The sequence below is a fragment of the Astatotilapia calliptera genome, chromosome 12 (genome assembly GCF_964374335.1).
Source record: "Astatotilapia calliptera chromosome 12, fAstCal68.1, whole genome shotgun sequence".
Taxonomy (NCBI): Eukaryota; Metazoa; Chordata; class Actinopteri; order Cichliformes; family Cichlidae; genus Astatotilapia; species Astatotilapia calliptera.
The window spans coordinates 34,081,552-34,094,476 of NC_137433.1; the positions used below are offsets into that span (position 1 = coordinate 34,081,552).

The following is a 12,925-nucleotide window of genomic DNA, read 5'->3' on the forward strand; positions in this document are numbered from 1 at the left end:
TTAAGAAAGGCTCAAGGAGTAGGCAGGTGCACTGCTTTAAAACACAAGGGAAACATTTAAGAGTCTAACTGTAAAAATGAATGCAGCACAGAAACACTTTCATGCCGATCATCTTTTTTTAAATAACCAAAACTGTAAAAAAATGACCATGTTACTGTGTGAAGCAAACGATTATTTAAACCTTTATTTAAAAATCTAGTAGAAGTCAAACTGGAAATTGCGGTCAAGCTGTGGATGAAGGAATTATGCATAAAACACGTGTATATTTAGCAGACCTGCAAAAAAGGCTGAAAAGATTGGCTTTGAATATTTCTCCCCTAAATATTAGTTTCAAACAGCTAGTACATTTTCAGCCAGCAACTAGCTGAAAATTAAGGCCCATCTCAGGCTAAAAGGAACTTCACTGAAGATCACCATTCAAGGAAAGTTTGGAATAATCTTCAGAATTTAGAATGTCTGATCCAGTATTCGTGAAAAGCGACGTTTTAACAATGATTAATTTTTATGTTCATTTGTTTTCTAGTTAATATTTAGCACCTTGTCCTTTCACCAAATACATGAAAACCACTTTGATTAAAATTTTCTTCACACACAGTTCCTGAATGACTGACGAGTGATACTTGAGAGGAAAAAAGGAAAAATTAAAAAAAAAAAAGTGTCCTATAACAGTTACACACTTCTCTTTGTCTCAGAGACGGAGCCTGTCCTTCCAAAAGGACAACAGAAACAATTGTCACTACATGGAGCTCTCACAGGCCATAATTCATAAACATACACATCATATGGGCCTTACTGCAGAAGAAAGAGACCCACAACACAATGTGTTAGTACACCACAATTTGGGTGAGGGTGGTAATAAACCTCAGAGCAACACATCTCGTGCTCATTTCTAACTAACTTTGAGCTGTTCAGCTATTCAGCTTAAAGTTCAACGAAGGTGTGTTTTCTGGTTGTGTGTTTTTGCTGAACTGTAGGTGGGTCTTGGCCAAAGTTCAAGCGGCCACGTTAGGACTCATCAGCACTGTGATATTTGTCAGTAACGACAGCTTGTGCATCAAACCGATCTTTGTGAACTTGAATGATCATTTATGTTGTGCTGCGACTGCTAAACACTTCAGTGACAAAGCATAGCAATGGCACTGTCAAGGAAGCAGGACTTCAAAAAGAAAGGAGGAGTCAGTGAAAGTATGACAGCAGAGGTTAAGAGGTTTAAGAGAGCAAGGTGAGAGAGGATGTCCTGGCACAGAGTTGAAATGAGGACCTGATGTCACTAAAGAAACATTTTGAGGACCTTAGAGGACAGACAGGAGGGGCTCAGGGAAAGGCAGCCATCTGCTGTGACATATTTAAGGTTCAGGAAAGAGAAGCAGTTTCAGATACACACACGGCGACCGGAAGCGTTTTATCAGAAATCAGGGGAAGCCCCGCAGCAACTAAGTCTATAGCAGTGTAACAGAGGGTGGCTGCATTGGGTGGCAGAAGTCACCCAATGCAGCTCTAACTGTAAAGCTTAATCAAAAATGAAAGTTTCAAGCCTAATCTTCAAATAGAGAGGCCTCCTGAACCCAAATCTGGAGCCAGTTCCACAGGAGACAACCCTCGTAGAGCAGAATATTTATTAAAACCTAATATGAAGTATATCAACAGTTTATTTCTAATTAGCTCTTATTTTTGTACTACCTGCTTTTGTTTCTTATAGTCAAGGAAAATCATTGCTGCCATCTCCACCCTCACTCCTACTTTTACACTCTGGGATTAGGGCTGTGCGATATGACCAAAATCTCATATCCAGATATAAGACATCTATCGTCCCGATAACAAGATATAAATCACAAAAATTTAACATTTTCTGTAAATTCTGTGAATCTCAGGCAGCTCGACTTGCGTGAAGTGTTTCCAGCTGGGCGTGGTGTACCTGGAGTAGCGTGAAAATATATATTTTTAGACATAAGTTGTAAAGGCCGCCGTTTTCTTTGTGAGTATTTATTGCACGGCGTGCTGCGGGGAAAAGCCTGTTCTAACGTTTGAGTCTAAGGTTTATTTTTTAGCACCTGACGGTCTTTTTTGCTTCTCATCCGTCAATACTCTGCATACTAGTTCACATGATTCAGTTTATTTTGAAAAGTCTCTTGAGCTTTATTGTGAAAGGTTTATGTGGAAACTAAACAAGTGGACACGCGATGGTTTTACCGTCGTTGTTGCTAACGACAACGCATAAAAACAGGCGCTTGTCCATCTGTAGTGTGGTTATATTAAATATAAGAGAAAGAGAGAACTTTAGGACATTAATATAGCCACTACAGCGACCATCAAAATGATCAAAAAATATTGCCATAAACAGTTTATTTTGCGACACCACGAAACAAACGATAGCGTAAAATGAAACAATAGATGTTTTTATATCGTCATCCGATATATATCGTTATATTGAACCGCCCTATCTGGGATAACATAATGTCTCCCACAAGAGAGAAAACCAATAAACAATATTGCAGCCATCTAGTCACAAACAAGAAGGCATCCCTTACAGGAGGGATGGAATTGTGTGTTGCAGTCACAAAGAAAGGTAAATGCCATTCTGTGTGACTATTACAACTCTGGAAAATAGATTCAGAGGCACATTGAGGTGATAAGGACCCACACTGTCTGAGGATCCTTCCTGCTGTGTAGGTTGCATTTGTGTTTGTGTGAAGCTCAGTAGAGCCCCTGCAGAGGTCTGAGGATTCACTGTCACCGGTTTGTTAATAACTTATAACAAAGCCTGCAGGGGCTATGCCTCAAACCACACACATACACACACATGCACCACCTGACATTGATTGTGGTGTGTGTGTGTGTGTGTGTGTGTGTGTGTGTGTGTGTGTGTGTGTGTGTAAGAGGGAGACTGTGGTTGTGAGCTTTCACGTGCGAGGCCTAGTATGTCCTGCCAGCCTCTTGTGTTTAGTGGTTTGCAAGCATGTGTTTGTCATAAAATGAACTGCTGATGTCAAACTGAACAGTTTCCTCCAACAGTTTGTGCAAACTGATTGACTCACACACACACAAACATTTCCTCAGTGGGATTTAACAGTGTGAGTCAGTGTCAACTAACAAGAAGCTCAACCCCAGCCTAACGTGTCGATGGTGTAGGCTCCATCTCTCGCTCTCTCACACAAACACTCACACACAAAGATTGCCTCCTTTTAAGTGTAGGAATATTTCTTATTCTCACAGGACTCCATTTTTCCATCTCTTGTTCACAACAGGAAGGAGCTTCTCTCTAATAATGATGTGATGTAATTACCCTGGAATGTACTGCGTGTACAGCACTTCAGAAACTAGTTTGTCCACGAAACAAATGCATAACAGAGATTTCTCAAAAATAAAATGATCAAACCTCTTGTACAACATCAAAACATAACAGGAAAATTTATACTTGAAATAAAACACCATCTAAAAATGTTCAGATGATGCCTGCACATCTCCTAAAGCTGAGTGAACCCTGCGAACACAACAGAAGTTGGACTCGGGCTGCGATACTGACTGTTTTGTGAGAATCACTAAGCATCTTTATAGACGCATAAATCACTCGGGTCATAAACAAATAGGCTGTCTGCTGACAGCAAGGATCACTGCCAGGAAAACACACACATATGCAAAGTAATCATGTGGACCCTATAAAAGGAGTGGAACAAGTGCAGCGAATTATCATATCTGAGGTTTTTTATTCTCACGAGTCAACCGCACACTGGATGTTGATGTAAACATAAGAGTAAAAAAAATTACGTCTGCATATAAACATACAGTTCAAAGTATGTGCAGTGAGTCAATCTATGAAAACAAGCAGAGATTTATTGAAAGTATTTCTCCCCTTATCTAAAGACGTCCCAAACCGTCTTTGGACTCTGCATTTTGAAGTCAGAAAAGACCATATTTGGATAAGAAGATGGTTATCAGCTAAGGCGAGTGGGCTTGGTCAATAAGTCGTATGAACTGCTGAAGAACAATAATAAAATAGTAGAATTTTACACACAAAAGCAAACTTCATGGACGACCTTTTCAATATGGCAGTCAATGGGACCTCGCATTTAGGGCTCGCTTCAAGTGGCCATTAAGGGAACTGCAGTTTCTGGTACTGACTTTATTTTACAGCCTTGTGACTGAAACAAGCTAAAAGGCACACATTATTTAAGGGGGGGGGGGTTAAAAAACAAAACAAATGCAGAATCGTATTAACGTCCTTCTCAAGTTGCAAAGACATGTCAGATTGTAAAAGGGAAAACGACTGTCTCTCACTTGCTTTATAATCTCAGTAAAACATTCTCATGAGTTTGAAGTCTCAAATGTTAGTTGCAAGTCTTATTTAGTATAGCACAATGTTCATTTTCTAAACTTTGGTCCCATTTAGAGCAAAGTAGACAATAAAGCACAGCATGCTTTAGGCCAGACCTACGCTGAGACTGGCAAGTCATGACCACATGAGCACGTAATATCCTTGGTTTCTCAATCAGACCAACTTCTCGCTTGCTGCATCTGGTTTTAGAAAACCATTATGGCAGCTCAAGACTTCAAAATGAGACTACACAGATCGGTGGGCGATCTCCTATGTCCCGCTTTTATATAGTGTGTATGGGATCAACTATAGAATCTGGTGTTATGTACTCTGTATTGCTTAATGAGGGCTCGAGCCAGGAAAGTCCGATGTGTCACAATGTGTTGCAGTTTTATTTGGGCAATAAATAAATTAAAGCGGAACCCCGGCGAGTGCAAGCCATTTTTTTTCTTTTGCTTGCACCTGCCCATGTTTTAGTGTGGATGTTGTAGGTTAAGTAATCTCAGCTCTTTCCAAATCCATATCCCTGGATTTTCTTTTTTTTTGGTAACTTGAGGCAACCCATCAAACTTCACAAATCTCTGTTTTGTGTTTGCACACATCAGAAAAGTACTGTACTGTGTACTGTGGGTTCAGCATTACTGCTTGGTCCCTAGTTAGAGGCTTCTGTGGTATCTTTCTATGCAGAAACCAGAGGTGGAAAATTGTAAGCATGCTTACAGTAAATGCCACCGACTTATTCCACATGTGGGGTCCACAAAAGCTACAGTATCCGGCCTCCCACCGGGAAAATCTCACAGAGGAGAATGGAGGGGAGAAAGCTGAAATAGATCTCCGGATTAGTGAACCCTGCTAATGACTGTTTGGGAACAATGACATAAACGATCTCTGGGAAATATGTGTGTGTGAAAGAGTGACATTAAGACAATGAAGCGTAGTTTTCCCACCCTTTGGGATTTGAGTGCACGTCTATATGTACACAGAGTGCAGCAGATGTGCAAAATCAGGGCAAGTTACTTTTTTGTGCGCTACAGTATGGACGTGTAGAGGGAGGTGGTTTTCAAGATGAAAATGGTTGTGTCTATGTCAGTTTTGGGATTGGTGTATTGAAGCAATCTGACAGCAACGAGTTTGTGATGTAATCAGTTCCTCCAGGCATATAATGCATGTCGTCTAGGACCCCAATGCAGCCCTACTACCGGCACCGCTTGTCTGTCCGAGGTCACTGCACTGTGAAATCTTCTTTTCACCCTTTTAATCAATCAAACCTGATTATTAGGTCACTATTTATAATTACTACTGAATTACAGACGGCAATATGGCAACACATTCCCACTGTGGATAAAAGTACAGAGTCATCTAAACATTACACCTACAGGAAATCCAGAAATGAAGCATGTGGGCTAATGTTAACACCAGAGGAGGTTTGAGACTCTGCAGTGTAAATGATGAATCCTCAACATTTGGCAACCCTGCTCTGTCCCTAAATGCTTCCACTTTGGAACCACACCAGTTGAAGTCAACAATAAATTATTTAGGAGAGTAGGAATTTCACAAGCTCCCTTGTTGCCACAGTGCCATCTTATTACAGTACCAAGCTTGAATTGAAACAAATGTTAATTGAAGCAGACTGAATGGAAAGGTACTTGATTTTACAGATCTATGGCAATAAGACTGAAAACACAAATTGCTATTGCTATTGGTAAGAGGCGTGTGGCCCAGTACTTTTGGGTGCAAATTTCTTTTCATTCCCTATACTACTATACCTTTTGCCACAAGAGTAACAAGTCTTTTCTTGATAAATAGAAGCATGAAACACAGGCTGAAATATTTCATGAAAAATCTGGACGAAAAGCATCGGAAAAATTTGAAGTTTTCAACTGTGCGGTTCATGTTTCATCTCCTGTTACTGCAGGTGTGCCATGAACGTAGCAGCTTATGCCTAGGTAAGCGAATCATATGTCTCTGCTGAGTTTCTTTTTCCCGCCACTGATGTGAAGATGTTGCTTAAATGTTAAACGGTAAAAGCATATTTAAAGCTTTGGGCAAAAATCTTTTCTTCTATGCCTAACTACAGAGATGAACAGCTAGCTTAATTAATCATCATTAATAATTAATTTAATTGTTAATCAAGTAAAGATATACAATATTTTCATTCAACAAATGCTATCTGCTGATAAAACTCTTGTCATATAGAACACCACAGTTTCCTTCAGCAACAGGTACTTCTAAGGTCTTTCTGACACAACAGCTAAATAAAATGCAAAAAAATCCTGGTGCTGTGCTGTCAATGAAGAGTTCAAAGCAAATATCTGACAGCAGAGTGAGCAACTACAGATTTTTGGATTCGGACCAACCAAATCTATCAATCAAATCTTTTTCCAAATCTAGCCTGAAGCAACAAAGGAGTCAAATACACATGTATTTCCCTGAATCACTGAGTACCTGCAGGATGAGAATGAAGTAGTCGACCGGCTTGCCCCTTTGGTAGATGTAGTGATGGGACGACCGCTTATCGTTCTCATTGAACTTGATCTCCTGGATCACATCGGGGTGACGCAGGATTCGCAGCAGCACCTTGTCTGAAATCTGAGATGGGTTGAACAAGCTCACCTCTGCCGAAAGAGAAAAAGCAGAACAACAGATATTTTACACCATTTATTAGTGAAGACTAAAGGACACTTTTTTTTTTTTTTTTTAAATGTAAGTACTCTTAAGTATATAGTCTGACCAAAACAGACCAAGGCATTTCTTAAAATAGTAAACATGAAATTAAACAGTGTTGGTTAATTTCATCCACATGTTAGGCCAACCTATAATTTACAGTCCAGCATAAACATAATGAAAACACAGGTTACTCAAGCTGAGTTTAAGGTGCATCATATGTTACGTTGTCAGTAGGTAGGCCACCAACTATTCAATTAAAGGATCCAGATGTACTTAAATGAAAATCAACAATTCTGAAACTGCAGACAAACAAACACAATATGACACTATTGTGTTACCCATGTGTGGCTCTTAACGCCTGGTGACAGCTGTAAGGTTTAAAGATTATTCAGGTAAGGACGAATTGATAATTACATTTTGTTCATGGTCCAACAATCTAATAAGATTTGTTTTTGCGACACATTTTTGTCAAAGGATTGTTTTTAAAATAATGTTAGCGTTTGAATAGTTGAATTAACTACAATTGAAACACTTTTTCAATGAAAAATAAATAAAGTTTTATAAAAATAATACATTGTTTTGATAACTAAACACTTGGTTTAAGTGTTTATTGAGCAAAAACGCTGCAGAGATGTTTAATGCATGGTGTCCTTGTTTGTTTGTTTTTTGGCATTCCTTTTTTTTTTTTTTAAGTAAATGAGAAAGAAGAAGAACTGTTGAAATATATTTGGTTTACATGGATTTCTCAACCGTCAGGCTGTTGCAATCAGAGCTCAGCTGTAAGTGCTTTGGTCCCCACCCAAACTGCAAACAAAGCCATGGTCACTGCACACTGAGAAGTGAGGCATACTGTATATTGCCAATGTTGGAATTCATCATCGGAAAGGCAAACAACCTCCTTTCACTATGGTTTACATAGTTAGTCAGAGTGTTCATCTGTATTGTTGCTGTTGCTGGGATTCAGTGTTTTCAATGATTTCGTAAATCAAAGGTGTAGCTTTTAAATTTTATGTCTACTATTAATGGCTTTTAATATCCTTAAAAAAAACCCAAAAAGCAAAGTCGTCAAGACTGGTGAAGCTAACAGTTATTAGTCCTTAAACCCACACGGAAGCATTTATGTGATAATGCACGTTCTACTGTCTGAAATGTGTCTGTCGACCATCAGTCATACTGCAGGAAAGCAGCAGTGCACAAAGGCATTAGAGACATGTTCTCAAATCTGCTGGGAAAGAATCATTAATGTGAACATAACAAAGAAGGACCAAATAAACATGGAAACTTTAACACATTACAGAGATAAATGGAAAAACAAAAAAACTATTCCTGTTTGATGAATCAAAAAAGCAACATTAGACCAAGATCCTCAGAAAGAAAACAGAAACTAAGTCAGCAGACACTGACGTTATGCCTCCAGACAAAGCAGACGTGAATACCACAGTGTGTGCCAGGGAAGGAAGTGCTATGTCATGCTAGCAGTGGCTAACTGCCAGATGCAGTGGCTAACTGCCCGATGCAGTTAGCCACTGCTTCATATCAGCTAACACACACTTAGCAGATAGATTCCTACGACTTCTCAAGAGATGTGTGTCATTGGTAGCATTACATGCAGCTGGCTAGAGTCTGTCCAGAGTTGATGGCAGGCACAGGCAGACATGTTGATCGGTCTTAAATAGATCCTAAAAGTAAATAAATCACTCATCACTGCATGCATAGACCTGTCTTTCCTGTCAGATGGTCACATGACAGAATCCTTCACTTACCGACATCCCAAAGGTGTTTTTTGTGCATTTCATATGATAAAATAAAATAAAGTTACATTATGATGGTTTTTTTGAAACACATCCATCAAAATGAAGGAAGCCTACCATAAATCTACTGAGTACACGTAACACTGCGATTACTGACAGTGAATGTGTGTCATTTCCTGTTTCCACACTTCCTTTCTCACCTGTAGCCAGGAAACGATGGGCAGCCAGCAGCAGCTGAGGAGAGATCTTCACCTTAGATTCACTCTCATGTTTAAAGGCAGAGAAGTCTCTCTTGTTTTTGTTGGGTGCCACCTTTTTCCTCGTGCGATTATCAGCTAAGAAGAGCAAAAAAAAATCAAAAACAGAAGAAGCAACATTTATTAATGATCAAATCAAATCACTTTTATTGTCACATCACATGTGCAGGTACACTGGTACAGTACATGCGACTGAAATTCTTGTGTGCAAGCTTCACATGCAACAGAGGTGTGTAAAAATACAATAACATAAGAACAGGCAAAGTATAAGAACGGGTAAATCTGAGAATTATATGAATAAATATATGTACAATATAAGAGTGTATGCGCATTACTGAATGTGTATACTAAATATGGATATCTACACGTGTGTGAAATTTACACTTCATTCAGTTAACAGAAACCTGACATTTGTCAGGTATTCATCCCAAAGGTTGAACAGTAATACTTCAAAGATTTAATAGTGTTACTTAAACTGAAAGTTAAGACAAATTTAGTATAAAGTGATAAAGGAAGACAAACAAAAGCAAACTCACTGTAAAGGTCGGATTCATCCAGAATTTCTGATTTGATAATCTCCTCTATGACGTCTTCCAGGGTGACCAACCCCAACACTTCGTAGAAAGGATCTCCTTCCCCCTCGTTGTTCACCTTCTGGACAATGGCCAGGTGGGATTTTCCTAAATCAGAGAATGAGCCTCATTAGTTGGATTATCAGAGGATTACTTTAACCATTCTGTAAGGCATTATAATTAAATCCACAAGAAGAAGGGTTGTAAGAATAGGGATAAAACATCTTCCCTCATTAATCTTCTAAATGTCCTATTGTAACTGATTAAAAACTTATATGAATTTAATTATAGAGTAGCAGGAGAGTAGGAGTAGGAGAGTTGCAACAAAGAGGTGCATGGAGCTCTTTTACCTATGATGCAATGATTTAAAATATTACAGACAGTATTAGTACCACACATGTTTTACTCGAAATTCCTTTCTCACTGTTTATGATCCCATGATGTTTGGTTTCTTCTGTAAACAGAGTAAAAAAAGATGAGGGAGGATAGTTTGATTTGGCACTCGATAAACTGCACCATAAATGATGTCAGCACCGCACTGCTACACAAACAGCAGCAGGGAACGATATCAAATCAGAGATAGGTAATAAAGTGAAAATCTAGTTATGATGTCAACAATGTAGTTATGCCTTAGTAATGCTGACATAATAAATTCAGGTTAACAGCTAAATATTGTTTCAGCTCTATCTAACCTCTAAAAAGAATATGCATGCTCACTGGTTCATTCATGCTCTTTTAAACGATCATGCAATATAAAATATCAATATTTTATTTTATTATTGTATTAATTGTTTTTTTTCAGTCATAGTTATTGAGGGTGAAAAAAAAAAACATATTTGCGACACAACGTCTAGCTTTATCTTGCAACATAAAAGCCCGTCAGAGTCTCGCTATCAAGACAATCATTTCGGAGTATTCCTATCTGATAACAACTTTTTTCTAACATGAACTCCTTGACCCACACCTTTCTCTTGCACCACAAATAGCTTGTTAATGTGTACAGGTCATTGCAGTTAAAGTTAGGTCCGGACTTTGGTCATGAATGTTACTATACAACATAAGAACACACGTACACAATGAGACATGTGTCCCCTGCTCAACTCCTAAAATGAAGAACCCGTCACAGTGCAGATGGTCACTGGTTGGCAGCAGTGCCAAACAAGCCTTGGGAAGCTCTGAATTATTCACCACCCTGACAGAGAAGCATCAGAGAATAGTAGCAATGGTCCCCAAGTGGGTAAATTCCTTGACTCTACCCAGAAGAACCAAAATTGGCAGGAAAAGTCTCAATGACTGACAAACTTGAGCCTTTATTCAAATAAAGGCATACAAACTCTGATGGCTGACAAAGTTTATTCTTTCCATTGATTGGTCAGTTCAATAAAATGAAGAGGGGGAGAAGCTAATGCTACAAGACAAAAAGCACATAAATAAACCAATAACAGGGGTGGGGGAACTCCAGGCCTCGAGGGCCGGTGTCCTGCAGGTTTAAGATGTTTCCTTGATCCAACACAGCTGATTTAAATGGCTAAATTAGCTCCTCAACATGTCTAGAAGTTCTCCAGAGGCCTGATAATGAACTAATCATTTGACTCAGGTGTGCTGACCTAGCGTGAGATCTAAAACCCGCAGGACACCGGCCTTTGAAGCCTTGATTTGGCCAAGCCTGCAATAAATGTTTTTGAACAGCTAGAGTCCTGACTGTACCCAGCTGTGACGCAACAACCTGAAGAGGGCCCTCAAGACATCCCATAAATACAGATGAAACAATTTTGTTGGGGTGAATTGTCATAAATTTCTCCTTTCTGTTATGCTGGTAAAAAATAGATAAATAAAAGTTTTGATCAGAAGGTTGGTGGTTCGATCCCTGGCTCCTCCAGTCTGCATGTCAAGTATCCTTCGGTGTGGATGTGTGTGAATGTACTTAGAAAACACTATGTATAGAGAAAGTGCTTTTGAGAATGCGTGTGATTGGGTGAATGTGGCATGTTATGTAGAGTGCTTTGAGTACTCCGGAAGAGTAGAAAAGCGCTATATAAGAATCAGTCCATTTACCATTTAACTTACTTTTCCACCCCACATAACTTCAAATCCAATGTGTTTAATAACAACTGGATAGAGATGTGTTATGTCAAAGTTGGACTCAAATCCTTATTTTTCTTGCATATATAACATAGAGATTGACATGCAAATTGCTAGTTTGCAGTACTCCATCTCTCACACAGTCATACACACACAAGCCATTAAGAGATTAGATCTGAGCTGCTGGCCAACAACTCTGACAATTTAATTCCTAAATAAAAGGCGAGCTATCTTTACGGTCAATTAAATAACATTTAAATAACCATCTGCTACACTATAAATACAACATTTATTCACATTTTTCACATAACTTCAAGCTTTTAAGCTGTGATAAAGGATGAAACACTAGAAGAGGCTCTGAATGCGAGAAACCACACAGGTCCATCAGTGGTCTTTGTTGGGAAGCGTGTGATGAATGGAATTTACAAATGACCAGCGATTAAATGTAGACCAAAGGCACTGGGATTATCCTCTCCGGGAGCATGTCCTTGCTGTTTGTCCTGCAAAATGGATGCTGCTGGCACACTGACACACACTTCACAGTCTCAGCTTTGACCTTGCCTGGTTTTAACTCACGATTAAAAATAAAGGAGCTTTGAAGAATGTGTCCCACTAGGCCGGCTTTACAGTAAAAGTCATTGATATGAAGACATGGCAAGTAGGGGTGGGTGGATGATGTCTGTCTACTTATTTTGGATGCTCATGAGGAAGCTCAACATTCAATTCAATTCAGTTTTATTTATATAGCGCCAAATCACAACAACAGTCGCCGCAATGCGCTTTATATTGTACAGTAGATTCTACAATAATAGATACAGAGAACAACCCAACAATCATATGACCCCCTATGAGCAAGGACTTTGGTGACAGTGGGAAGGAAAAACTCCCTTTTAACAGGAAGAAACCTCCGGCAGAACCAGGCTCAGGGAGGGGCGGAGACCGGTTGGGGTGAGAGACGGAAGACATTGTTCAATGTCAGCTCACAGAAATTGCAAGCAGTTCTCATCTTGGCAGGATCTCATCTTGAGTCATCATTTATCTATCACAATATTTTATATGTTCCCTTTTGTGGGTTTCCCACGCAAATTCTTCCTGATTACATTTTCTCAACTGTATGGGAAAATGAAAGAAACAAAAAAGTGTTATGACTGAAAGAAAAAGAAGCCATAAAACTTTGAGTTTGAGGTAATATGAGAGCAGCTTAACTAACTTCAAAAGTAGCTATCCTACCTACTTCAGCACTTCAGTTGTATCTTTTCTTTAGTAATTAACATTTTAGCCAAC

The 12,925-nt window shown here is 39.1% G+C and overlaps 1 protein-coding gene across 1 annotated transcript in view; it reads right to left on the reverse strand.

The window, feature by feature from the left end:
• cnnm4b (cyclin and CBS domain divalent metal cation transport mediator 4b) overlaps positions 1–12,925 on the reverse strand; it is a 50,491-nt gene that overhangs the window by 21,807 nt on the left and 15,759 nt on the right. The window contains exons 2-4 of the mRNA XM_026186219.2: positions 9,524–9,667; positions 8,931–9,065; positions 6,758–6,927 (exon numbers count right to left, since the gene is read on the reverse strand). Coding sequence (XP_026042004.1) covers positions 6,758–6,927; positions 8,931–9,065; positions 9,524–9,667 — 449 coding nt within the window. The remainder of the gene's footprint in view (positions 1–6,757; positions 6,928–8,930; positions 9,066–9,523; positions 9,668–12,925) is intronic.